The following is a 27,981-nucleotide window of genomic DNA, read 5'->3' as shown; positions in this document are numbered from 1 at the left end:
TGGTGGGCTGCATTCAGCATTGTGACTAATGTGTTGTATAGGTATGAGGTCAAGGTAAGACTAAACCAGCTGTTGACTCCCTGCCTGAGTTAAGCCATGCTAATGCTAAATTGCAGCCCAAACTGCAAACTGGCTTTGAATATACAAATCAGCTAGTTTGGTAATTTGCCTGAGGATCAACAGAAATCCCTGCAGTTAAAATTGGTGTGATAACCAAATAATCTGAGACAGAGGAAAGGGAAGAACAGCACAAAAGAGCAACGCTGGTTTCTTTGTTTTATTTAGTAGTTCTTGCTGCCCAGAGCCTCCCCCCCCCACCCCCGTGTCTGGTCCCCAGACAACAGGAAAAAGCCACTCAGGAGTGGGCACAGCTGTTCCCTTTCGACCCACTGGGTTCAGTTTTTAAAAAATTACACACCTCCCGCTCCCCTTCTCATATATATCTTCAGAGATATAAATAAAATAAATTAAACACACAGGTGAGGGCGGGGAGCAGCTCACGATGAGGAAGGAAAAAAAAAAGGCAGGAATGAAAGTTATTCATCACGCTGCAGCCAGGCTTCAGATCTCACTGCAAACGTCAAGCTCCAGGACTCCCCTCCCCTCTATTGCCACCTCCCCAGCTAAGCCGTGTCTCCCAACAGGCCAAAAGCATAGCAAGGACAGAAACAGCAGGGCATTTATGTAAGTCTTGGAAAACCATACACTGATGCCAAGATGACATGACATGCTGCTTTCCTCAACTTACTGCACTTCCTCTACTCCTATCTGCTGCTCCATTTCCCCCTCCCGGTGCTATATAAAACACTTTCCTCAACGAGGGATGAGGATATAAAGCAATTTTTAAAATATCTTACAGGAAATAATACCAGGGTAGAACTGAGTCCCAGGAAATGCAGAAGGTGCTGTCTTCTCGTATCCAGGCCAACTCTAGTGGGGAAAGGGCAAAGCATGGAACTCACCCCCACCCCACTAGAGGGTAAAAATACAATGAGAGCAAGGGCTTGGTAGGCTGGATGGTGTGAGGCTTGAGGGAGGCGAGGGCCCTCTTGCTGGCAGGGTGGGATGCTACTTCTCCGTCAGCGAGAGCTGGAGGATGCGCTGCAGCTCCTCGTCTTCCTCGCGGCGTTGGCGTTCCCGTTCTTCCTGCTCCCGTGAGGACAGCTCCATGGCCAAACGCAGCTGCTCATCGAAGCTGGGGTAGGGAGGTGGCAAGGCAGAGGAGCTGCCACCGTTGGTGCTGAGAGCTGGGCTGCTCTCAGAAGAAGGAGGAGCGCCATTGCTACCTCCTGTCTCCACTGTGCCCAGGCCTGGCCCTGACTGAAGGAACATGCTTTCCTGGATAGCTCTGAGGGAAGAGAGAAGGGGGAGAAAAACAGGCTTTAGCAAGTGGGTAGCCAACTGCTCACGTGGCTGCACTCCTCAGTCCTGTGTCACTGTGCTTATAAAAGTGTCTAATAGAACATTTCACAATAAATCTGGTTGTACTTAGTATCTGCAAGTTATGTCTAGCAACATCTAGTGTCGGGACAAGCAGTGAGGTTGTGTGTAGTGCTCTCATATTTCATTTCCATTTGCTTACATTTTCTCTCTATTCAGTTTTGTTTGTATCATCCCTCTCCAAACATACAATTGGCAGAAGGTCACTTGTCTTCCACTTTCTTATATCTATATAAAAACTCTTCAGGAACTGCACAATTGCAATAGCCCAGACAGGAGTCTTACAGTGGAATGTGAAATACCACAAGCCTCCAAAAACCCTATCCACTCCACATAGCACAACATTAAATTACATATGGAGGGTATTTTTCCCCGTGTGTAAAAAACAGACTTATCTGATGTATGATCACATTTTATATTTATTGGAGTGAACAAAGACCAAAGCACAAACTACTTCAACAATACCAAAGCATAAACTACTTCAACAATACCACAGCTGCAACCATGACGGCAGAAGAGGGCAGCTGGGAACTTTCTTCTTCATCCTGGTGTACCCCATAAATCGTAGCATGGAAGATTTTACCCCTATTCAAAAATGCACAATCTGAAATGTGCCTCCTGGTTGTGGCTATGTCAGTTCTTACATTTTTTAAAAAATAATAATTTATATCCTGCTTTTCTCCACAGTGGGGATCCAACAACCCTGTGAGGTGGGTTTGGCTGAGAGTATTTGACTAGCCTAAGGTCATCTAGCAAGCTTCAATGAACCCAGGTCTCCCAAATCCTAGGCTGACGCTCTGACCGCTACACCACACTCTGTATTCTTACTCTAGCTCTTTTGTGACTCAAGGTAAGGTAATGTAAGTAAACTTTAATTCTCCGTTTAGCATTTTGTTCTCCAGAAGGGCCTTCCCATAATACTTAGCAGGAAAACACAAGAGGGAAAGCTGGTGACATTGATGGTCTCATAGTTGAATGCAAAGGAAGTGACTGGGGAAGGAGATGTCAGCTGAGTCCAGGCTGCTGGCTCAGAAGAAGATATTGGATTTATATCCCGCCTTCCACTCCGAAGAGTCTCAGAGCGGCCTACAATCTCCTTTACCTTCCTCCCCCACAACAGACACCCTGTGAGGTGGGTGGGGCTAAGAGAGCTCTTACAGCAGCTGCCCTTTCAAGGACAACCTCTGCCATGGCTATGGCTAACCCAAGGCCATTCCAGCAGGTGCAAGTGGAGGAGTGGGGAATCAAACCCGGTTCTCCCCGATAAGAGTCCACACACTTAACCACTACACCAAACTGGCTCTCAGGGTACAGCATGCTGACCCAGAAGTGAGCCAGCAGAAACTGGAGCACCCTGGAGCATCCAGATGGCTCACAGAACAGGGACAGGATGGAGAAGCGTCCAGAGTGCTCATGCACCCCATCCGCCACTCCCTGGGTGCTTCCTGGCCATCCAACTGGTACCTTTTTGAGCTTGCTCCAGGTAAGTCGGGGACGGGTCGGAGGGGGGGTGGTGGTAGACAGATGTGTGCATTTGGATGCACTTTTTTTTGTGCACTCACCTGCTGTCTCTGGGGTGGCTTAAATCGCCCATCTGAACCCACCCATCATGTGACACTTTGGGATTCGTTGTCATTAAGTAGACTGAATACATTTGGTTGTGCCTCCTTTGTGTCAAATATTAGTAAGGCAGAGAAATCTATGGATATTTGGAGGCAGTGATTATCTGGCACTTCTAATCTGCTACAGACCACCTACATTGGAGCAGTAACTTAAGCCCTATCTGCTTCATGTTGATTTTACCCACTTTATGTGGCTCTTACCCTCTGCCTTTGGATTCATTTTTTGCATTACGTGCTGTGCAGATGTTTGGACCCTTGCCTTTGAAACTGAACCTTTATTGTCCCTGCTTTTACTCTCTCACTCAACTTCTTTGGTCTTTTGCTTCTCCCTTCCTGAGCAATGCGTATTGCACAGCTAGTGGGGTATTTTGAATATCTGTATCTGAACATGGACACTCCAGTTCTGAAGTATTATTACTATATATATCATATTATTGTGACTGCTTCAGTGAGTTAATTATCTCCCTCAATTAACTCTCATTCCACATTAGTCAAAGTCTCAGTACTTTGGAACTTATATCAGGAATCTCTTTGCTCTGTCTGGTCTTCTGGACCATACACGAGACCAGGTGAAGAGCTTATACCACATTTATTCTTAAACAATTATGCCTGTTACTAGTTTCTTTCTTGGCTCAAATGTAAAGTGTTTTTAAAGTCCTAAATAGCTTGGGCCTAAGCTATCTGAAGGAAGACCTCTTCCCATATTTTCCCATTTGTCCCAGAACATAATCAGACAGGGTCCTACTCATAGTTCCTTGTTTTCAGAGAGCACATTTGCAGGTGACTAGGATTAAGACCAGTTACTAAGAGTACAATCCTATGAGGGGGCAAAGTGCTTTGGGAGCAAACCTTCCCCCACATTGGTGGAAATCGCATTTGTGCTGGTGTAAGTCCAGTCCCGCCACATTGGAGGGCACTTACGTGGGCATGGGGCCGCCGAAGTGCCACTCCACCCGAGAGCGGCGCTGCTGTATGGCTGCTCCCGAGCATTGGCAGAAGTGCAGCAGAGCGAGGCGCTCCGGTGCAGGAGGGGGTGGAGTTGGGGGTGCAGCTCGGCTTAGATGGCTCCCTAAGGAGTTCGGACCATGACATGCGTAGTTACATCTGCGAAAATGGCGGCGTATCCCATAGGCACTCATTAAAACCAAAAACAAAGGTTGGCCCCGCCGCTGCAGGAGCTCGCAAACCCCTTAGGAAGTGGTGTAATTGCCTCACCAATCCCCTTACGCCCCGGGCCAATGAGCCCCCTCCCCAGCAGCCAATCATTGTTCTCCCCCACTCCTAGAAATACTTCCGCTCTGGCCTCACACAACTCAGTTGTTAGGGACAGGCGTGCGCGGCAAGAGGCTCTGCCAGGGAGCTCCCTGCCATGCGGACTTAGAGTGAGGGACAGGCATGCTGGTGATGGGCTTTTCACTGTGCGATTGCTTTGACAGTATTTTTGACTTGTGAGGGGGAGAGCGAGGTCTCTCCGTTGGAACTAACTGCTCTTGTTTCCAGGTCTCCACAGGTTCCCGGCTCCCGGAGGCTCAGCATGCGAGGCCTGCCGCTCATGGCTGGGTAAGTGCAACTGTGCACCCCCACTGTCCTCCCCCTCCCCTCGCTCAAGACCGGGTGGTGTGCAAGCGTCTCTGGCACTTGACCTGGGCAGTGGGTTCAGGCAGGGGGCATTTGCTGGCCCCGCTCCCCTGTGCTGCTGCCTGCTCCCTTCCCTTGGTCTGTCCTCTGCCGCATTCCCACGCCTGGCAGGGCATGGTGTGTGTGTGTGTGTCTGGCAGCTACCCCGATGCGAGGAGGTGGGTTGGAGACTGTCCCTTTAAGAGAGCGCCGGGCTGAAACACAGTCCGCTCCTCCAGCTGCCGCCCCTGCAGGTGCATTATTTTGGTAGTCACTTTTAGAGCCTTCTTTTCAGTTGTAAACAGATTCAATATATACTAATAACAGAGTTCAGTACCACTGTGACTTATGAAACACAAACAAGGCCCTACCTTTTTCTCTTCAAAGGCTAATAACAGTGCAGCAGTAATGTGTTGATTTTGATTGACACAACCATGCAAAGGTAGAACTCCCTCTCTACTTCATCCCTTGCATGGCCTCAATCTAAATTAGGGTCCAATACTACTAGTCCTATTTTTAAAAATGCTGGAAAACACTATCTCCGAGTGGCCTCTCTAGTTAAACACTTAGATCCTATTGAAGTAGTGAGGATTTTAGTATTATTATACATAGGCATATAGCTTGCAGAATTCAGCTTTTTTTGGCACAGGATTTCAGGGTGATCAGAAGAAGGTTTAACACAGATAACTGGTTATAAACAGAAATACTTTGCCTCGAGAGCTAAGTATTTTAAGATTAGTTAAGTTCGAACTCTAGTCTCAACCCCTTATACTCTTATACAAATACTAATCACAAGAAGTCTTTCATAGATATGATCTGGTACCACATTTATCTCTGGCCTGCCATCCTCTCACTCTCTTCCTCAGTAATTACAAACCCAAACTCTTTTAAAAGTTTCTCTTAAGAACTCAAAATGACACATTTCCACTGCTACATTTTTGTAGTCTCTCCATTTAGAGACTACTCAGTTTCCTATTGTGGGGATGGATTAAATATTTTACTTCCAATAATAAGAGTTTTTGTGTTTGTCAGATAATGGTATGTTGGACAGATATCTCTATTTTTAATGGAAGTTTTCTCTTCTGGAATTTAGGGCCTAAATTTAGGTCACCTGACTTGTAAACGGCAATTTAAATAAATAAATTAAGGGGCAGTTCTAAGGCCAGTCTATAAACTGTTTATGATAACAACTAAACCCAATGTCAGTGTAGCTTGTAGACACACCAGTAGGTATAGCATGCCACCCAAACTGCACTTGTGTAAAACCAGTGCTGGCGCACCTGCCAGAAATGAGCATCAGTGTGGGCATATTGAGAAAGGATGAAGAATTTAGTTGGTATCCTAAGCCCCGTGCCTGGCATAATGTTATGCTGGAGGAAACATTGGCATAAGTATAAATGCTTCCACTAAAGGCAGTAGGAGTGACAAGCTCCCCAAACATGCATCCCATCCAAATGTACATAAACAAATACCCAAAACACACTTCTGAGTCTGCAGCCAATCATAACTCTCCCAAGTACAATATAAAAACCAGCCATGACATCCATTTCTCAGATGACAGGGCATGCATCATAGAGCTCTGACCACATGTTGGACGAATGTAGAACATATACCCATATGGGAAACTTTTGTTATGGGAACTCTAGGGGAAGGGCACTTTGCACAAAAAGAAAGCACTTTAGATAAACAGCCGAAGAGGAGAACAATCACTGCTTCATTGCTCAGAACCTTTATAGGTAATCCATTTTGAGACAAACAACCTGGCCACTCCATCTCACTAAATGGGGGTGCAGGGACAATGTGCTTCACACAGGTGAGGAAGGGAGAGAGATCTCCTACCTGAAACTTTGCCTGCTACAAATGCTCCCCTTCCCCAGCCAATATGTACCTACAAGGTTCTGCCTTAACATTCTTTCCTCCCTCAACATTTACCAGCACTGTCTCCCACACAGGGGGCACACTGTAAGTATGTATGGTGCAGAAATCTCCCACACCACTTGGAGATATGTTGGTTGAACATGATTCCAATACCAGCACAACATCACATGTGGAAGAAACATGAAGTTCAGCAGCTTACTCCAACTATTGCTAGTGCTGACCAAACACTCACAATCCCTTTTGCCCTGCAGGATTACAATCCCCTACAGTACTTCTAACAGAAACTGAAGAGACAATTCCAATGCAATTCTCTATTAGGAATGTATGCATATTGGCCTGATGACTAAAATATCTCCCTCAGCTGGAGAATTTACCATGTGGGAATACTCAAACAGAAGGGGGTGGTGCTGTGGGAACGTAAAGAGGACTTTGGAGAAGCCACTCTCTCAAATCCGTAGCTCACAAAATGTGCAGCATCTGGGAGCCCTCTTGCTGCCAACAAATATCACTCACTACTGTGAACTGGAATCACTACATGAATAGGCTTGCCAATCCCCAGGTCCCAGTGGGGGTTCTTCCGCTTTCCCAGGCTCCTTCCCGTCCCCAGTCAGCTGGCCGGTGCGGGGAAGCCCCGCCTCCAGAGGACCATCTGCCTTTCCACCTCCGGAGGCTTCAGTTTCCAACTGAAAGGCTTCCTCTTGGGATGATGTGTCTGTTACTTTGAAGAAGTTGGCAGCAACTCGTGAGTAGAGAGACCAATCCCTCACTTCAGAGTCACCAGAAATGGGGGGGGGAGGGGGAGGGAAACATCTGCTGAGCACTTCATTATTCCCTATGTGGAGATCGATTCTCATAGGGTATAATGGGGAATTGATCTGGAGGTTTCAGGGGCTCTGGGGGAGCTGTTTTTTGAGATAGAGGCACCAAATTTTCAGTATAGTATCTAGTGCCTCTCCCCAAAGTAGCCCCCAAGTTTCAAAATGATTGGACCAGGGGGTTCAATTCTATGAGCCCCAAAAGAAGGTGCCCCTATCCTTCATTATTTCCTATAGAAGAAAGACATTTAAAAAGGTGTGCAGTCCCTTTAAATGTGATGGCCAGAACTCCCTTGGAGTTCAATTATGCTTGCCACATCCTTGTTCCTGGCTCTGCCCCCAATATCTCCTGGCTCCACCCCCCAAAGTCTCCTGGCTCCACCCCCAAAGTCCCCAGATATTTCTTGAATTGGGCTTGGCAACCCTATACATGAATCACACTAAACGACTGGTGTCTGAAGCAGCATGAACAGCCTCAGTGACTGGGGATGACGGTGCAAAACCTCAGCTTGACAAAAGGGAACATGCTGCAGGCTGGGATTCAGATGCCCTGAGCAATGAGGAGTGTGGTAGTTACAGGACTCCTATGAGGTATACCACAGGTCTCCCTTTAGTGAAAAGTATTGTGTTTCCTATGTTCCTTCCTTTGTTGCATTCTGTGGTTGGATGGGGGCAGATATGCTGGCATCACTGTGTACAGGCTTCCTGCTGTGTACCACTCAATGAGTGACAGATGCCAGTGGTATTACTATGAGCTCTAGTGCAGTTACCATTTCTTTTCTCTGTTGAAATGAGCATAGGACACTGACAAGCTACGCAGGCATGAACGATGCGTAATATCTGTAGCAGAGGGCTGAGCTGCCTGTCATCTTAAGCATATCAGTTTTATATTTAGGTTTGCTAAACGGATATACAATTCACCCTTCAGTTCTCTTATCATAACATTTCTGGCTGTGTTCTGTACACAGCCATGAGCGTGACTCTGGTATATACAGCCTGCTGCTCATGGAGTCTGCAATGCTACTTCCTTGTTGTGCCAGAAAGAGACTCACCGTTCCAGCTGTAGTTCCTCATCATAGGAGGGGGGATTGGATCCTGGTCGTGTGTTGGTCAGAGCTTCCCATATAGTAACCTGATGTAACATACAAGAAAGAGCATGCTAAAAATCAACCATATTACTTATCCCCTAGCTGGACTCAGGGACTGGTCTTGAGCTAGTTGTAGACTCAACAGATTTAGAAACAGACACACTGACTCACCTGTGTGCAAAGGTATGTGAGATTAAAATAAATACTAAGCACCACCTGGGAGCTGGCTTGCTATACAACCTAATTCACCTTCCACTTGGTATCCATGTAGCCATGGTTAGGCTACTCTGCAATTGCAGCCTTTTAAAGATCGTTTGCCTTGATTCCAGGAACCAGACAGGCTACTCATGTCTCTACTAAGGCTGAATGGATCTGCACAGGGCTTTTTTTTGGAGCAGGAACTCCTTTGCGTATTAGGCCACACACCCCCTGATGAAGCCAATCCTTTGAGAGCTTACAGTTGGCCCTGTAATAAGAGCCCTGTAAGTTCCTGGAGAATTGGCTACATCAGCGGTGTATGCCCTAATATGCAAATGAGTTCTTGCTACAAAAAAAGCCCTGGATCTACCGTATATCCTTCCCACATAGAGTAGCTGCTGCACTCACCTGGTCAGTCTCTGTGCCAGCGTCCAGAAGGCTCTGCTGAATGGCAAACTGAAGTAAGTCATCATCTTCATCCCTCATGGGCTCTGTGCGGCCTGCACCCAACATTGTGTAGCCCTGGGGCACTTCAAATACTGATGGGTCCACTTCACAGGGAAAAGGGTACACTGGGACCAAGGAGAAAGACACAATGGTTAACATGGTGGTCAGGGATGAGGGAGCTCCCATTTCCATAATTCCTCACGTCACCAAAGACCAGTTGGTTGACCTGTGCCTCGTCTTCCCATCTACAAGAGAGGTGCTTAAAAACTTTTGCCATACCAATCTCCTTAAGGTAAGAAGCCAAAAGTTTAAGTATTCCCAGGGAGATTTAAGTTGAAAAAAAATGACAATATGCTGGCAGAGCTTATTCTCATAAGCAACGGTTGCTGATTTATTAGTGATTAAGTATGTGGTAGTGTAGTGGTTAAATTGGAGAACCGGGTTTGATTCCCCACTCCTCCACTTGCAGCTACTGGAATGGCCTTGGGTCAGCCATAGCTCTTGCAGGAGTTGTCCTTGAAAGGGCAGCTGCTGTAAGAGCTCTCTCAGCCCCACCCACCTCACAGGGTGTCTGTTGTGGGGGGAGAAGATAAAGGAGATTGTGAGCCGCTCTGAGCCTCTGTCCTTGAAAGGGCAGCTGCTGTGAGAGCCCTCTCCAGCCCCACCCACCTCACAGGGTGTCTGTTGTGGGGGAGGAAGGGAAAGGAGATTGTAGGCCGCTCTGAGCCTCTGTCCTTGAAAGGGCAGCTGCTGTGAGAGCCCTCTCTAGCCCCACCTACCTCACAGGGTGTCTGTTGTGTGTTTTGGGGGGGGGGAGGTAAAGGAGATTGTGACTGCTCTGAGATTCAGAGTATAAATCCAAAGTTTAAAAAAAAGTTTAAAAAATTATTTAAGATCACCAAGCAAAAAAACTTAGTGTAAAAAATATCAGAAGTTATTCCACTGTCTTCCCACATCATCAATGTACTTGACTAGGCAAGTAGACAGATATTCACCTTATAGTGATAGTGATAAGAATATACCTGGAAAGATCGTTTCTTTGACTCTAAGGCCATCCATTACTCAAAATCTGTGCCGGAGGTGAGACAGTCAAAGGATAGTTCAGGCTTAGACTGGGAGAATACAAGGTCGATATTGATCACCATCTTGAATAAATACAGCTGGTGGGTTGGGGGTGTGAGAGGAAGATGTGTCTTCTTCAGCAAATCCTTCTTCACCAAAAGAAGAGGGGCTCACATAATTACTGGTGATCCATACCTATTACTGTTTTATGCCTCCTTCCCACTGTTTCCTCACTGCTGTTGGTGCAAAGTGGCCTAGCTGTCATAGCATGTGACCCCTCAGATAGCTATCTATTTTTCTCAGCCACAAAAGCTGTATCCTCTTGCCCACCCTCATGCCTCTGCAAAGATTCAGATCACTGAAGGCTTCGAAAGCATTGGACACAGTTCAAAGTGCCTCCCAGTCTTACCTTTGGTGTTATTGGCTGCTTCTGCCCCGGCACTCAGCTCCTCAGTGCTCCCTGGACTGTGTGTAGGAGTACAGATCCTTACTGAACTCAGGGGCTCATCACAACCACACAGGTTACTGAAAGTGATCCGAGCGTTCAGCACGTGGAAGAGGGGGATCTCTGATAATTAGGTGGGAAATATACAAAAGAAAGTGGGGAAAATTAATACTGGCAAAGGTCTATTCTTAAGCCCCATCATTTTCCCCACCTGATCTTCTTTTCCCTATCCCTTTTCCTCTACCACCATTTCCAAGTTAATTCTTGCTAATCTCCAGATCTATCTCCTTCTACAAGAGTTAGGCTTCCTTCTCTCAAACCACCCACTGCCACCGACACCCTGCATCGCTCACCAATTTTGACAGGGAAGCCAGGCGGTAACTTGAGGGTAATGAAGTCACGCAGCTTGGCGAAATGGGCGTTGCTGATAGCCATCAGATCAATGATGGGTGTTACCTGCTCCACCAGGGAGAGGGGATGATCCTCACACAGCCATAGGGTGGCCTTAAACCTAGCAAATAAGGAGTGTGTCAAATGCCACAGAAGCCTTAGCACAGGGAGATCTGCCTGCAGTTTGCAGAGCCATGCTTTCATTTCTCTTTCTATCGATTTCATTCCCCTGCAGACCCTTTTCCAAGGGGCATGTACAAACATCCTGGTTTCTTGTTTCATTGCTTCCACCCAATCCCTGCTGCACCCCCTCCCACCGCTGCGCACCTCACCTCTGCACTTTGCTGGACATCTCAATAGGGCGGCCAATATTGCGGGACTCCAAGTTAAAGTTGGGGTCAAAATATTCCTCGGGGGTAATAGCGGTTGGGTTGGTAGGGCTAGCAGACTGCAGCACGGGGGCCTGCAACAGTAGAAATCAGGAACCACCTACATGTACCCACAATCCTTCATCCATGATGCAGCTTGTTCCCCACCCCACATCTCCTTTCATCTCCCCTTCCCTGCTCTTTACGCAGCCTTATTTGTGAGCCTGGGCCAATGTCCCTTCTCCCCATGTACAGATAGGGTCTGGCCCTGTCACTCACCCCATTCTGGGCAGCATGCTGTTGGGCAATTCCCAGGAAGGACTGGAAGGGAGTCTTGGAACCTGTGAGGAAAGAGAGGAAGTCCAAAAGAGTGAATCTAGTCTGCCCTTCCAAAGGCGTCTTTTCTCCACCTCCTTATTAATGCGCAGGGGCAAAGTGATTTGTTTTAAGAAAAGATTTAAACTAAGATTTCCAGATTCAGCAAGGCACAGTGCTCCTCTGTCTTTTATAATCATTGGATCTGTCCCGTTCCCTTTTGGACTTCCTTGGCAACCAACCACAGTGTAGAAATGGGTGGGAGGCAGTGTTCCCTCTAAGCTGAGTTAGTGTGAGCTAGCTCACAATTTTTAGCTTCCAGCTCACTCATTTTTGTCTCAGCTCAGGAAAAAGTGGCCCCAGAGCAAACTAATTTATGCAGGCGCTCACGACTTTAATGCCAGTAGCTCATGAAGTAGAATTTTTGCTCACAAGACTCCACAGCTTAGAGGGAACATCGGTGGGAGGCCCTTTCCACGATCTGTTTTGACTTATTATAGATTTGCTTTCATTAGCAGACGTGATGGTTTCTGTTGAAAAAGGTGAGATAGAAATTTAATAAATAAGCAATAGTTACTGAGTGGGGAATTTGGTGGCTTTCCTCACTGCAGCACTGTGATGAGAGAAGCCACACATGCCATGGTAGCAAAGCACACTATTAAATGCTCTGCAGTGTATATGAACAGAGACTGGCTGCTCTTCAATAGAAGAAGGAGAGTTGGTTTTTATACCCAGCTTTTCTCTATCCTAAGAAGCCTCAAAGCAGTTTGGAATCACCTTCCTTTCCCTACAACAGGCATCTTATGAGGTAAGCGGGGCTGAAAGATTTCTGAGAGAACTGTGATTGGCCTAATGTTACCCAGTAGGCTGCATGGGAGAGGAGTGAGGAATCAGACGCAGTTCTCCAGATTAAGAGTCCGCCACTCTTAACCACTGCATCAATCTGGCTCTCTGATGGTTCCTTTGTGATGTCCTCTACCTGTGCCCCCCGATGGGAAGCAAAAATACCCCCATGCTAATATCCTGACCAATAAATTTAAACAACGGCAGAACAGACAGCTCTAATGGGTTACTACAGCTGGAGAAGGTAGGAAGACAGCAGAGTTTCCAGGGTTTATGTTTGAGCAGTGGATTTAAGCACTTGTTAGTTCAATGTACCTTTAGTGGCACTAGTTGCTATATAGGTATGGTATCAATAACAGAGGGGGATTACCCTGTTGTACGATGCATGGTAAGTTTGAGGCACGATTACTTCAGAGCAAAACTTGGCATGGTACAGGATATCTGGAATCAGATTGCCTATTTGTCTTTTTCTGTTTTCTCCAAGACAGCTGTATGAAATTGCCAAGGCCTAAACTACACTTTACATATAACATGTGATCAGGGGAGGGAGAGACTTCTGACTCGAAATAGCCCTAGGGCGCATTATTTGCCTCTCAGGGGAAGCTGGATATGTGCTGAATGCTCCGGAGACTGTTTCAGGTCAGGAAAAGAAAGTGAAGTGGGAGGCTGAAGACTCCCCCCACAAGTATCAATCCAAATCCAGCCCCTGTGGATTTTAAAAATGAATTCCCACTGAAAATGTGCAGACGCTCTATGGCTGCCAGTCCCCGTGGTGATTGTGTATGAAATGCAATGTGTAGTTTGACCCTAGTTTGAGGGTGGTGAAGCTGGGGGAGGGATAAGCCTTTCCCCCCTGTGCAATCTCCCTAATCTAAATTATTTTATTGAAGGGACAATTTAGAACAGGGAAATGGTTCAGGAGAAAGGGTTAATTCTCCCCCAGTGCAGCTTTCCCAATCCAATTAGCAATGCAACACAGCTGCTTTGTAGTAGAAAAACAAACAAACTCAGGGGAGGTCTGATCTTGGAGGGCCTGAGTCATATGGTGTTTGCTTCTTTGTGCTACCTTTCAAAAGGTTAAGAAGGGAGTAACTATTTTTCAAATATGCACCATTGTTTCAACTAAAAGAAGGCTCATGCCTCCAAGTGTTCTCCTTTCTCAAGATTGACACTGGAGGTACTAGACAGGTACTAGACAGACTGGAGGGTGCAGAACTCAAAGCTCCTATGTACCTCTTCCCACTTGGCATCTCCCCCAAATGCTTTACAAACATCTATTTCCTACATAATTTACTCTCTAGCTTGAAGTAACTAAGCCTGCTGCAAATGGTGGCTAAAATGAGCCTTGAGAAACAGGAAGGAGTCCTTATTTCATGCCATGTGGCCATACTATGTGCCATGCCGTTCACAAAAGCTAGAGCATTTAACTGGAGATGACTGTCCAGGAAGAAGTTCTAAGCAGACCTTAGGAACTCAGGCAAGCATGGGGACAAATCACTGGAGGCCAGAGGGCAGCAACTGCCAGAAAACATAACATACAAGCGAGTGGAGCTCCAAGAGGAGTTGGGGTGGGGGAAATAATTTGCAGAATGTGTGTGGGGTGGCCCTGGTTGGATCAGCAAGGAATCACAACTGGAGAAGGTTCAGGTATGTTTTACCCTTGTTGCGCGTTTTGTCCTGGTCTGACAGGTGCTCTGTACGAGTTTTGGTGACAAGTTCCACATTGATGGCACTGTAAACCTGGAGAAATACAAAGGCCACTGATAGCATATACGAACATATGAAGCTGCCTTATACTGAATCAGACCCTCGGTCCATCAAAGTCAGTATTGTCTTCTCAGACTGGCAGCAGCTCTCCAGGGTCTCAAGCTGGGTTTTTTCACACCTCTTTGCCTGGACCCTTTTTTGGAGATGCCAGGGATTGAACCTGGGACCTTCTGCTTCCCAAGCAGATGCTCTACCACTGAGCCACCATCCCTCCCCTATGATCCCATCCAACACAAGCTTTTTGGGAAACTGGGCTAAACCCTGAGCCATGGAAGTGTGCTATCCTTGCTGGGGAAGTACGCACACAAGTTCAGGTGGGTAGCCGTGTTGGTTTGAAGCAATTGAAAAAAGTTTAAGTCCAGTAGCACCTTTAAGGCCAACAAAGTTTTATTCTGAGCATAAGCTTTCAGGTGCATGCATACTTCATGCATGCACAAGGAAGCTTATACCCAGAATTAAACTTTGTTGGTCTTAAAGGTGCCACTGGACTCAAGTTTTAAGCACACAAGTGTCAGGGATAAAAATGGAAAAAAATTATACCTTAGCTTCATAGCCGCTGATGTTCTCCATTTTCTCTGAGCGCCAGCCCCAAATGCCAGATTTGTTCCTGCAGAGAAGGGAGGTTCTAAGTCAGGCATGACAGAATCCCTGGTTCAGACCTGGAGCTTCCTCCCTAGCGTAAGGACACAGGCTTCTTCAAATGTGGCTTTTGCATGCAAACGCACAATAAGAATCCTAACCAGCCTTATTCAGTTAAAAGACCTAGAGAGTGCAGGTGTAGCATTTGTGGTAACAGGGTTACAGGCTAGTTGGGGTCTTAACTTATCTTCTCAAAGTGGTCCTTTGGCAAAACTAGTTGCTAACCTAGGCAAACTAGATGGACTTCCTTTCCCCTATATTTGGCCCATGCCCTCCAGCACCAGCAAGTATTCCCTGGAGTTATAACCACTCCCAGAGCCTTCCCCCCCCATCCCAGCTCACCGCTCGAAGGCAATGTTCTTCGTGTCCAAGTGGGTGGAGACGATGGGTGAAGTGAGCCGGCTGGCAACGTGCTCCTCTGAAGGCTGCATGGCAGCTAGCATCAGCTCAGGCTCATGCAAGGCTAGTGACAATGTTTCAGTGTACACAACTTGCTTGTCGTGATCCACCTCCATCACCACAGCATTCTCATCTGGCCAGATTGGAAGGGGGTGGGGGGTGGGAAGCAACAAAGATCAGTATCACAGCTCCAAAGTCCCACAAAGGACCACACTGATTTCCTCCAAACAGGGATTTTGCTGACCTTCGCCTTTAAAGATGTAGCTACGCCGGCCCCGCTGCCAAGTCATGTGCTCAAAACCCAGCAAGGTTGTATCAACCCGTAGGTTTTCGCCACGCTTCCACACCCGGTATACATCACTTGGGCACATCTTGGAGACCAGGGGCACTGGGGATGGGCAGGGAGATAGACAGTAAGCAGAAGGACAGAAGTCGCCCCCAAAGTTACCACATTTGCATTATCCCTGTAATTGTCCAAGGAGGCATTCTAGCTTTGCAACAACTGTGTGTGTGGTAGTTCAAGCAAGAGATAGTGATGTGCACAAAGAAAAGTTTCATGGGTGAAGGATACTCCTTCCGCATGTGGCTAGGATTCTATGTAGCTGTCAACTTTAATAGCTGGATCTCTGCAATGATGTAATGTTTCTCATACAGCTGGATGGACCAGCGATAGGTAACTTCCAGTACATGAGCTGAAATACAACACCCCAAACCAATTTTCTCAACAACATACAGCCAATTCTCTGTTGGAGCAACTCAGGCAAGTTCCTAAGGCACTGGAAACACTGCTAGGCCTTGGCTTACTCCCAGTGTCTCTGGACAAGTACAACCATCCTCTCCTCCCAACAAACCAATATCTTCACCAAAATCTTCACAGATTTTGTTTCAATGCCTGCAGCAAAACTATAACCTGACCCTGTGCAGAACTGTTTCATGATAGAGCCATTACATTCACTGCGAGAATGGAGAAGATATCCAGCATCCCCCAAATATAGGCCAAGATCATATGCCATGCCAGTGGTACGCAACTGGCAGTCAGCAAGCCAAATCTGGTCTGTTGATGAGCACTACTTGGCCTATACCTCAGTTTCTGTCCCTTTTGAAACCAGATGTCTTTGGCTGGGATTAACCTTCCTTTTGGCTACTACTCTTGACAGTGGAAGGAAAGTTAAATAATCTGAAACCCCTACAGAATAATGCCCACTTTTTTTCCCCTGAAACTGCTCTGTAGGAAAGACAGTTCCCTGGTACAGAACTCCATCAATTGTGAATCTATGAAGGATGGGAACTGCCAACTGAGTCAAAGAGCAGGGGCTCACTGGCCCCGAGCTCTGTCCACTGAATTTTGTTGAATTTCTCATCACTACACCACGCTTGCCTGAGTTCCTAAGGTCCGCTTAGAACTTCTTCCTGGACAGTCATCTCCAGTTAAATGCTCTAGCTTTTGTGAACTTCTCCCTTTTGCTCCCAAATGGTGGAATTCCAAGCACTGACTTACCCCAGCTAGTAAACTCCCATTTCATTTCCACATAGAAATCAGGAGCCTAGTGAGACAGAAAACCAGAGAGAGGGATAGATCAACATAGACAAGAAAAAAAGACAGGAACAGCAAATACCTTCATACACATAGTGTGCTTGTACTACTATGGGTTGTAACCCAACTATAATCCCAATGGGAGTTCAGTGTTAAATTAGACTGTTACTACTAGAAAGCCCAAGTGAGTCAAACATCCCTTAGGAACCAGAGTTAAAAGAACATCAATGACAACTTGGGATTCAGAGTAACTACTTCTGTCATCCTGAAAGCGTATTTTTCAAATGCAACCTCTGAGCCTCTGGCTATGGGAGGGATAATGGTTTTTTGCAAACTTGAAACACATATTGGAGAACCACAGACAGTGAAAGTTCAATGATTCTGTACATGTGTATTATAGAGAAGTAAGAGATTTACTGCTGAAACTTGTTGCAGGAGAAGAATCCTGTTCATTTTTTTTAAATGCACCCGCAACCACATCTTCAGGCCAGAGAGAGGGAGGTTCTAATAAGATGTTAAGTTGGACCCTGTTGGCAAGGATCCTCCCTCTCTCCTTCTCAACCTCTGCTGAGGTTGCTGAAAGGAGTCCAAGATGGACTCTCCTTGGTGGATGGACACTGTAGGAGGATGGAAAACGGTCGGAGATCAAAATCAGCTAGAAGATGTCAACACATACTCTACGTAGTTTGTTGAGAAGTTCTGGGATGCCAGCTAGGCGTTGTGTGGCACGCTGGTAATCACGATACTGGAGCACCAGCTGCACCATTTCTGGGTCTCCTGTGCTCACGGCCTCCTGAAGGACTATAGCATAGGGGAAAAGATACAGAGAAACTATCAGTATTTGCTTCCTGGTACCACTCCCTGTCCCCACCATCAACTCCTTTATGTCCAGACCACTATCTCTTCTATCCTCAGTAAACACTGTGGCAGGACAGGAGACAACTGATTTGCCAAAAGGGCATATCTGACTGTCAAGGGCACAGGAATCCTGCTAATTGTTGCTCAATTCCTGAAGAAGCATCTGCCACACAAGGCACACAAATCAGGGCTCTGGGGAACATAAGCCCCCCCCCCCCCCAATTAGGTATTTCAAACTGTAGAAAAGAAGGGGAGCATAACTATTCTATCTCCAAAGCAGACAGAATGTGCAAACAAAATGTGTACTAGATTCTGGGCCTTCAGTCAGGTTGCGCACTCCCCACAACCACATCCCTGATGTCTCAAATCTTTCTCAACAGCTGCCTTCCCCTGCCCCACTTTCACAATCACCCCTTCCACATTCCTGCTCTCCTTTCTGCCTAGGATATAAAAAGCCGTCTAACTTAAATGGAAAAGCCAGAGACTGAAGCTAAGGACCTCTTCATGCATTGCCTGTGCTCTACCACCAGAAAGCTTCCATACCCGTCCAGCCGTTGGCATTCTCCCGGCCCACATTGGCATTGTGTCGCAGCAGCACTCGTGCAGACTCCAGGTTTCCCAGGGACACGGCCAGCTCCAGGGGTGTCCGGCCACGTGGGTCCAACATCTCGACATCATGCTACAAAGGATGATGTGCAGGATTAAATGTCTGGCTGGCGCTTACCTCTAGGGGGAGGCAGGGCTGGGGTTTACTTTGAACTAGAGTTCTGTGCTCTGGAACATGCTTTTTGTGCCAGAACTCTGCCCCTGGAACTGAGATGCAAATGTCACTGCTATTTTTTGCTAAAGGTGACTATTCACCTAGTACTGTTCCCCGATATTGTAGTTCTTATTTTTTAAAAGAATATATGTGGTTCTAGAACAGAGTTCACATATCTGATACACTGAACTTACTGTGAATTGCAGTGTAAGATATCCAAGCAGCTTCTTGAAGCTGAAGGACACTGATGCTTGGAGCCAGAATCCATTTTAAACTCACTTATTGTTGGGCCTCAGAACTTAGTTTCCAGACAAAAGGACTTCCCCTACTATGGCAACACTACTTTCTTTTGGTAGATCCAAGAGGGCAGCCGTGTTGGTCTGAAGCAGTTGAACAAAGCAGGAGCCAAGTTTCACTTTTAAGACCAACTAAGTTTTATTGAGAAAGTAAGCTTTCGTGTGCTCTCTAAGCACACTTCAGCAGATGATGTGCCCACAATACCCAATCCCCTTGTCTGATGAAGTGTGCTTAGAGAGCACACAAAAGCTTACGTTCTCAATAAAACTTGGTCTTAAAGGTACACTTGATTCCTGCTTTGTTCAATTACTTTCTTTTGGGATTGTTTACTAGAAATGGCCATCCTCAGCAATAACCTTTGTCCCTGCATTACATTAGGATTGGTCTTGGTGTGTTGATTATATGATTTATTTTAATTGGAAACAGTGTACACTTAAGCGTAGTGCTGAGTGAACACATATCCTCTAAACTAAGAAAAAATTAAGGCAAAAATCAGGGGAAAATATTTTTGAAGGGTGGATAATGACACTGACTCTCGTTCCTTGAGCTAAAGAAAGTGTCACAAATATTGGAGGCAAGAATCCTTGTTACTAAGAGATGGGTTGCTGGTTTCTATCTACTATGACTGGAACAGCCCAGAGTCTTCTCTTTTCAGCATTTGATCTAACTATCTTCTCTGCCCTTGAAAATCAGATGCCCACAAAAATGTTTCTGAGCACAGACAGAGTGCCCCCTTACCACCATGTTATCTCAGTCCCAGCAGCACACATTTATGATTTGTGGCATGGCTTCCAGACAGGCAAGAAACCTTCACAGGCCTTTGTATAAACTAAACTTTAACCAGGGAGTAATTGGTATCTTTTAGATAAGCACTCTGGTCTCATAACTTGGTATACTGTGCCCCTATTTCTTTTTGAACTGCTACCAGTCCTTTAAAAAAAAAATCCTCCGTGCATGCTCTGGAATCAGTTCTAATGTCAGACTTAACAAAGCAGCTAAGCATTCTGGGATACTGGTGAAAAGTATCCCAGAATGCTTAGACAGATATTTCCTCCGCTGACCCTACCAAGCCATTCCCATTTCATCTTCCTTCCTTCAGCTTCACCTATCCAAAGGTTCTCCTAGCTGGGCAAGCCAGTGCCACTCTCAAGTCCCTTCTATAATCTACAGTAGCTAGACTGGACCTAGATGCTTAGAGGAAGTACATCTCTGAATGTGACACAAGGGGAACAAAAAACCAGCTGTTGCCTTTGCTTGTAAGCATTCAATGGGTGCTTGACATTGCTGGAAACAGACTGCTGGATGAAACAAAGTGACTTGTCCCAGACCACAGAGTACAAGGCAGGGGTGGTGCCCAAACACCAAACTAAACATTTGACTCCACATTTACTGCTGTAACACCCATCTCACAAAAGACAAACTAGTGAGGCTGAGCGCATGATCACAACTACCTCTGCCTTGTACTTGGTAGGTGAACACTAAACACCCAAATCATTTTCCCTTTCAAAACCAGCCGCTTTTGAGCCAATATTTTCCGCCATGCCTTAAAACCACGGCATACAATGCTCTGAATCATTACCTATCAATCCCTTCCACCTCAACTCCAGATCCCTCCAGTTTGTAGAGACAAAAAGAAAACAGATTCAAGGAACTTGGCAAAGAAACACTCCACACAAAACACATATGGAACTTAGTGTGGCAAGGTATAGTGATGGCAATAACTTTACACGACTTTTAAAAGGTTTAGACAAATTCTTAGACTAAGAGGGAGGATCTATCAACAATTAGCAGCCTAGCCCCGTGGTGCAGAGTGGTAAAGCTGCAGTACTGCAGTCGGAGCCCTCTGCTCACGATCCCAGCGGAAGCTGGTTCAGGTAGCTGGCTCCAGGTTGACTCAGCCTTCCATCCTTCCGAGGTCGGTAAAATGATTACCCAGCTTGCTGTGGGGAAAGTGTAGATGACTGGGGAAGGCAATGGCAAACCACTCCGTAAAAAGTTTGCCGTGAAAACGCTGTGAAAGCAACGTCACCCGAGTCGGAAACGACTGGTGCTTGCACATGGAACTACCTTTACTTTTAGTTGATTATACACAAACTCCATGGCTGTCCCAGATCCCCGCTCAAATTCCAGTCCCTCTGAGATCCATCCCCAAATAATTGCTCCTCAGAAAAGGAAAGCGGATTCCTCTAAAGCCACCTGCTCTCTCTCCCTCCCTAGTCTTCTTTAACCCACTCAGCCTGATCCCTATTTTCATTCAGTTCAGAATCAGTAGCCAGAGTAGAGGCCAGAATTCTCCCATTCAGGCCCACCTTGAGGCTAATACCTCCCTTCAATCGCCTCCACTTCCAAGAAAGAGAACAAAGGAACAATACTTGGAACTGGGAGTTACTGTCCAATAGCCAGCCTGCCAGCAGTATTTATCCATCTCCACCATGCCACAATGCAGGTGCCCACATAGTGCTCAGTGCTTTTCTGTACAGGTGGGCTTTGAAGGAATTTTGAGACCCTTTTCTGTGTTCCTGTGTAAGTGCTAGCCAAGAGTTTAAACAAATCTTCTTTTAAAAAAAAATCATGTCTGATGTGTGCATGTTCACTGATATTTTTTCTTTGCTCTTTTCTGAAATGGTAGAAGTCAATGCACTCTGTGATCTGAATAAGCCACCAATGGAGACAGGGAAAGCTAGGCCTCAATGTTTATTTATTTATTACTTTAAATTTCTATCCCGCCCTCTCCGCAAGCGGACTCCGGGCGGCTAACAACATTCATTTTTACAAATTAAAACCAATAAAAAATAGCTACAGTTTAAAATTATTTAAAAACATTTCATTTCATGGTGCTGTATCACTACAATATAATAGAAGTGGTGATCGTCTGGTACTCTATAATGATGTAGGGTGGCAGCTCTCTCCCAGTTAGATCTCAAAGGCCTGTTGAAACAATTCGGTCTTACAGGCCCTGCAGAAAGTAGAGAGGATATTATGGCTATTATTATTAGTGTTCCTTCAAAATTATCTGGGACATGAATCTTTGGTGTGGCTTGCCTTCATGTGCCTAATTTTTTTAATGGAATGCTACAGGATCAAAGCTGAAGGTGCTGGGCTATGGGATTCCAAGCAGATGGACTCAAGAGGAGAAATTCTATTTTCTATGAAGCTTTTGCTGCCATGTCCGACAAAGAACCGGGTCGGGGATTCCCAGCCTGAAAGACCTGCACTGTTCATCTATGTATACAACTGTTCCCCAACCACTGGTTGGCTCAGGCTGAGAAAAAGGAGAGAGCTTAAAAAGAAAGAACGGAGCCATAGATGAGGAGTATGATAAAGCTAGGGGGTTATAGAATGACAGAGCCATGCCATTTGGGGTCAGGGGAGGTCCCCTGCACAGTTCTTCCAGCAAAGCATGTGTGTGTATTGGGGAAGGGGGGTCCACTGGAGGAGGTGGGGTTCAACAGGATGCAGAAGTAGCCACCTTAGGATCTGTGCCAGTATCTGACCCTTGCTGCTTTCCCATTCCGGAGACTAGCTTGGGATCACCTGAGAAGAAACCGACACCCTACTTTCCCCTTCCACATCTGGAACTCCAGCTGTGTAGGGCAACGGGGTGGCCCGGGATGAGAAGAAGGGGGAAAGGGGGATGACTCCAGGGCCGATCTGTGGGTTCCTTCCCACCCACCCACCCACTCCCCCCGTACCTGTCCCTTGCGCAGCTCGCTGTCCAGCGCCTGGTGCCGGTTGTGCCAGACGAGCAGGTGCAGAGGGAAGGCGTCTGCGATGCGGGCCATCCCGTCACCATGTCCCCACGTCCGGCCGGATCTCTGCTTCGATCCCCCTCCCTAGCCGAGGCCTTTCCGGGTGGCGGCGGCAGTGCCAGCGGCTCCCCTCCCCGCTCGGCTCCGCGCTGGGCCCCGCTGCGACGGCGGCCGCGACGGATGCGCTCCCGGGTGGAGAGGCAGGCAGGCAGGCAGGGAGGGGCGCGCGCGCGGCCTGGCCGGGGTTCGCTGCGGCTCCCGAGGCCGACGGAGCCCGAGAGCGTCAGGCTGGGAAGAAGGGGCGGGCCGCGGGGAGGAGACAGCGGCCGAGTGCGGAGAGCTGGCCCAACCCCGGCACTTTTGCCCGGCCTGGCGGTCGGTTTAGGCTCAGCCGAGAGGGTTTGGGAAGCCAACACCCTTTGCGTCACCGCCAGCAGCAGGCAGCCCTTTGCAGCTCGCTTTATGGGCTGGCATGGAAGGCTGGTGGCTTCGAGGGAGCCGGGGGCGTGCACATGGCCTCCTTTTTGGTCCAGGAGCTCCAGAGGGGTTGCATGGAAGAGGCAGAGGAAGAGAAGTGCGCCTCGTGGCCCGGGCCGCAACTCCCTTACAACGGGCAGGCAGCGTTTAGAGCTTTCTGACTCAGGCGATTTAGATAGCTCCTGCGAAAATTTCTCAAAATTGCAGCGCAGGGTTGGGGTTGTTGCCCGGCGACAAAAACTGGGGTCTCGAGGTTTAATTGGATCCTGCATTTAGCCCCGCTCTGCAACCCCCCCCCCCCCCCCACCACAAGCTGTTTAGCTTGTCAGGGTTCAGCTCGAATATGTGAAGGGAGGAGTGCTTGTGAGTATATGAAGAGTAATATTCTGCCCCCCACCCACCCAGTAGCCATACTCAAGGTGTGTAACCTGAGGCCAGCTCTTGAGTCCCAACAGTTGGCATTCTGTAAATTAAAACCCATAATTACAGCTCACATCTAGGATTAGCCGCATCTTTTACAATTTTGTGTAAATGTCTTTCAAACCACATTTAATTTTCCAGTAATTGATGGCTTTCAAGCCATTGTTTTGTCCTTAGGCCTGCTCATGGTGTGTTTCAAAGGGTAGAATTCACTAGCTGTTACCATCTCCCCTTTGTCAGCCTCTTTGGACCTTGTCAGGCCAAGAGGAAGCGCTATTAGGATGCAAACAACTAACTGGTGCATTTCTGGTTTGAAGACAGTGGGCACCAGGTTAACCTGTACAAAAAAAAGTAGCTTTCTGTAGAGAGAAGTGTCTAGTACAGCGGTCCCCAACCTTTTTGGCACCAGGGACCAGTTTTGTGGAAGACAATTTTTCCATGGACGATGGTTTCGGGATGATACAATTGTGCACTTTATTTCTATTAGTTTGGTGTGGTGGTTGTGTGTGGACTCTAATCTGGGAGAACCAGGTTTGATTCCTCCACTTGCAGCTGCTGGAATGGCCTTGGGTCAGCCATAGCACTCACAACAGTTGTCCTTGAAAGGGCAGCTGCTGTGAGAGCCCTCTCAGCCCCACCCACCTCACAGGGTGTCTGTTGTGGGGGAGGAAGGTAAAGGAGATTGTGAGCTGCTCTGAGATGCTGAAATTTGGAGTAGAGGGCAGGATATAAATCCAATGTCTTATTATTATTACTACATTGTAATATATATTATAATTATACAACTCATGGCCCGGTTGCTAACAGGCCACAAACTGGTACTGGTCCATGGCTTGGGGGTTGGGGATCCCTGGTCTAGTAAACAGCTGTTATGAGGCCCAGAAAAATGTAGCAAAGAAAGTGAAGAGGAGGGAAGGAACCAGGAGGGGGAGGACTGCCTACCTTTGGGGATGGGCTGGTCAAACCTGTTGGTTACCTTTGGAAGTTGTGAAATAAGTTCCCTTCTCCTTCCGTATCGTATATTCTAGACCATATTGTTAAGAAGGCTATTTTTCTCCATTTTTTGTCAGGAAATTTGACTAGAACTGCATGATGGACAGAAATTCCGCTGTGAAACTTTCCTGTCATTCTTTCTTCCAGGGTGAAGAACCTGCTTAATTTCTGCCCAGGATCACAGCTATTAAAGATATAGCCCTGTCAAATGGAAGAGGGGGCAATGACAATAATACTCTTCCCCCACCCCAACTATATCCCCACTAACTCACCAGGTCTAGTTTGAATTTTGCTTGTGCCCAGTTTTGTGTGGTTCATCAACATATGCTGCCTTATATAAAAATAAATAAATCTGGTGGTTCCTTAATGGATGTGCCATAAGATTTTGTGGACTAGAGCCCATGTTGTCAAAAGTGTTGTCCTCTGTTGTCAGATTCATGTATGTAAACAGTAAGACCCAAAGGCCATAAAATGCAAGGGTGGGAAAGTTAAATCTAGTAGAGCCCAAACACTCAAGATAAGAAAGAACTATTCAAAACTACAGTGACAGGTGATACTATTATCTTTCTAGCGATGCTGTGCTATGCTAATTTAATACCTGTATCAGGAACTAAATGTACTGTGCTGACTGAATCTAAATTGAATAGGTTTAATTTTGCTGATAAATTCTAGTGCAGCAATTTTATGCTGGCTCTCCCTTGGAAATGTTTTGGATTATGACTTTGAAATCATCAGACTGTCCTAGGAGACTGAAAGGTTCTCCTGGTTTCTGAATGTTGCTTTTTGTTTTTAAAAAAGTCACATAATTTATTATTTTGCATAGATATGGTGCAGTTTGTCCCATGTAGACAGCATAAATGCTATGCAGGATTATGAAGGCGAGTAGACAGATTAGTTCCTACTTGGATTTATATCCTGCAGTATTGTTGCCTGAACATACAGAGTGAGCATTTGGATTTGGTTGAGGTCACTCCACTATGGAAGCAGAAAGTAAGGGTGGAGGCATGTGAGAACTGAGTTTGTCTGCCCATACCATCCTTTCACCACTCTCTTTCCACTCCACCTTGATGGCTTAGCACTGAGATGACAACTGCATGCTCCCTTGCATTTGGCAACCCATTTCCCCTCCACGGCTGAAGTTCAGCTCAGCTGAGATTAAAAAGCCCAGTAAAGGGCTATGAGGGGATCATATGGAGCCTGTATTGCTCCCCTTCTGGGATTGGCTTCAAGAAGAGCATCCACCCTACTTGCAGCCATCCCAGTTTCCCCTTTAGTTAGATTAAAGGGGAGTGGTTTTTTTCCTGCTCTAGTTCAAAGAAGAGGAGTACAAGAGCCCCATGAGTCATGGTCAGAATGAGCATGACATCATGTGGAAGCTGTTCCCCAAAGCAGGGGTATTTTGCTGGCCACAGGGGCAGAATCCCCATGTGAAAATGGCCCAGGGCCATGTCTCTGTGGTTCTGTGGAATGTTCCAGTATTGATGGTAAACAGAGATTTCTGATTAGGGGGCTGCCTATATGAAGGAAAGGCTTGCCACCCATAAGCAAGAAGTTTGCATTCAATTTCCCAAGACTGAGGGGCTCTTTCTTTCCCTGATTGAAATTGCAAGGTACACGCTTAAGGATATGTGATATACCTCACATGATGTATGTTATATTTCTGATCCACTAATTTTTCTATTCCTGTATTTTAAGCGCACAATTTATCCTTCAGTAAAAGTGATATTCCGAAAGGAAAGCTGATTGCCTTGCGATACACCTGGGATAAGCCCCAAATACAGGGGGCCCCCAGCCTTTTTGACCCTGTGGGGATCTTTGGGTTTTGAAACTGTAGTCGGGGCAACGACAGAATGGCTGCTGCAAGAGCACCAACTACAAAGGGCCAGGGAGTAACAGTAACTAATAAGAATTCTTCAGCTCTGCTTAACAGCATACCCTTTGAAATGAACATAGTTTTAAAACATTTTCTTGCATACACGCAGTTTATTTTCAGTCAGACAGGGAATATCCTTGTGATTTTTTTTAAAAACACACAGCCAATCAGACCTGCTTTGGCAAATCAGAAGTTCTTTCTGCCAGGCAAAATCCCCACCTAGCCCCACCCACTTTCTAAAAACATTTGGAGGGTGCCATGAAAGGTATCAGCAGGCATAATGGCACCCATGTGCAGTTGCCAGTGGAGCATTTTGTAATCCTAAAAATGCTTCCACTCCAAAATGTTGCAGTGTGTGTAACATACACATAAGGTCCCATTTAGTTCCAGACAACACTGAAGCACAACTCTGCTCCCACTACAAATTTCTTGCCAGGATATTTGTCTGTCTAGTGCATTTTTATCCTGCCCTTCTTCCAAGGAGTTCAGGGGAAGCAATCATGGCTCTCTCTTCCATGTGCTAGGTTAGACATTGTGTGTGATTGCATTAAGATCACCCAGCAAGCAGTATGGGGCCTAGAACCCAGGTCTTCCAGATCCTAGTCCAGTATTCTAACTAACACATCACACTGACATCACAGAAGCCACAGAGGCATAACTGGTGGTGTAGTTGGGGCATGTATCCAGAAAGTATGTTTGCAGGATCCTCTGCAACACAGTAAAAGATGAGGGGTGGAGCTCAGTTCATATACTGCCTTGCAGGTAATTATTATATATGAACAAATATTTGCATCACAGGGGAACTCTTAAACACAATTCTTGTATCACAGACCATCTCCAGGCTTCTTTCTCCCACTAATGCCACAAGTGGCCAGAAATACTGTTCAGGATATTGAGTGATACATGTCATCTCTCTTCCCCATGCCACTGTGTTTTTCCCATTAAAAACAGGAATGGGTACACTAGTGCTGCAGGACCACTGCACAAGAGTGCATATCTAACCTGTTTTTGTTAAATGGACGGAACAGCAGCACAACCCCCTCCAAACGTGTGTACTGACAGCTATCATGCTACTGCCACTTCATGGTGTGAAACAGCTAAATACACTTGGCTCATGCTTTTGGTGATCATACACAAGGCCCTCTGTGCCTGTCAGAAACTCCTCCATTTTGTTGAAAAAAGCTGGACAGCGAGGGCTCCCTCTCAGTGATTCCACTGCCTCCACTTCCCCTTAGCAGCAGGGAGTCTCCACGAACAATTACACAACTCCAAGAAGCAGAGGAATAACAGCATTAAAGGGTATCTAAGTACACTTGTTTGCTTTCAGAATGCAAACGCTCAGATTACTTCCCTGTCATTCTGCCAAACCCTCCTCAGTCCCCTCCCATTAGCAGTCTGCTCCACTCTACAGTGGCCGCAAAGCCTCCTTCCTGTCTGATATAGGAAAGGTTGCCTATACCATTGGAGGTAGTGCCAGTAGATGGTAATGACCCTTGCCAGGGCAGCATCTGCTATATAAAAAATTTATAGCTGTATAGAATTTAAGACACACTCCACAAATGTGGAGCTGACTGCTTCCTACCCTCCCACGGACATTTCCCCATTTCCATCAGCCTGAGAGTAAGGCAAATGCATTCCTATGTCACCTGTTTGTGCTTCTTTCTAGCCTAGACAGATCTTCTGTTCT

The 27,981-nt window shown here is 46.6% G+C and overlaps 1 protein-coding gene across 2 annotated transcripts; it reads right to left on the bottom strand.

Annotated features, from left to right (window-relative positions):
* Nucleotides 1-263: 263 nt before the first annotated feature.
* Nucleotides 264-22,644, bottom strand: ANKRD13D (ankyrin repeat domain 13D). 2 transcript variants are annotated; one of them, XM_060262000.1, is made up of 15 exons: nucleotides 22,475-22,644; nucleotides 18,269-18,404; nucleotides 17,544-17,668; nucleotides 16,832-16,877; nucleotides 15,578-15,721; nucleotides 15,277-15,466; nucleotides 14,836-14,920; nucleotides 14,187-14,268; nucleotides 11,650-11,711; nucleotides 11,335-11,465; nucleotides 10,966-11,123; nucleotides 10,577-10,735; nucleotides 9,067-9,230; nucleotides 8,425-8,504; nucleotides 264-1,348 (listed from the first exon to the last, which is right to left on the bottom strand). In XM_060262000.1, the coding sequence occupies exons 1-15, from the start codon at nucleotides 22,562-22,564 to the stop codon at nucleotides 1,069-1,071; spliced, it is 1,932 nt and encodes a 643-aa protein (XP_060117983.1). In that variant the 5' UTR covers nucleotides 22,565-22,644; the 3' UTR covers nucleotides 264-1,068. The 2 variants fall into 2 exon arrangements, with proteins under 2 accessions (XP_060117983.1, XP_060117984.1); XM_060262001.1 differs by lacking the exon at nucleotides 22,475-22,644 and having other exon boundaries at nucleotides 14,836-14,902.
* Nucleotides 22,645-27,981: the final 5,337 nt, after the last annotated feature.

This window comes from Heteronotia binoei, chromosome 21 (genome assembly GCF_032191835.1).
Source record: "Heteronotia binoei isolate CCM8104 ecotype False Entrance Well chromosome 21, APGP_CSIRO_Hbin_v1, whole genome shotgun sequence".
Taxonomy (NCBI): Eukaryota; Metazoa; Chordata; class Lepidosauria; order Squamata; family Gekkonidae; genus Heteronotia; species Heteronotia binoei.
The sequence above is the reverse complement of the archived record's forward strand: the minus strand, read 5'-3'. Positions and strand labels throughout refer to the sequence as shown.

Excerpts from the sequence above, each read along its gene's own strand:
- ANKRD13D (XM_060262000.1), bottom strand. The coding sequence starts at position 22,564 with ATGGCCCGCATCGCAGACGCCTTCCCTCTGCACCTGCTCGTCTGGCAC. Across the intron at positions 15,467-15,577 it reads CTACATCTTTAAAGGCGAAG|ATGAGAATGCTGTGGTGATG; the intron begins GTCAGCAAAATC and ends CAATCTGGCCAG. Across the intron at positions 9,231-10,576 it reads AGCAGCCAATAACACCAAAG|TGTACCCTTTTCCCTGTGAA; the intron begins GTAAGACTGGGA and ends CCTTGGTCCCAG.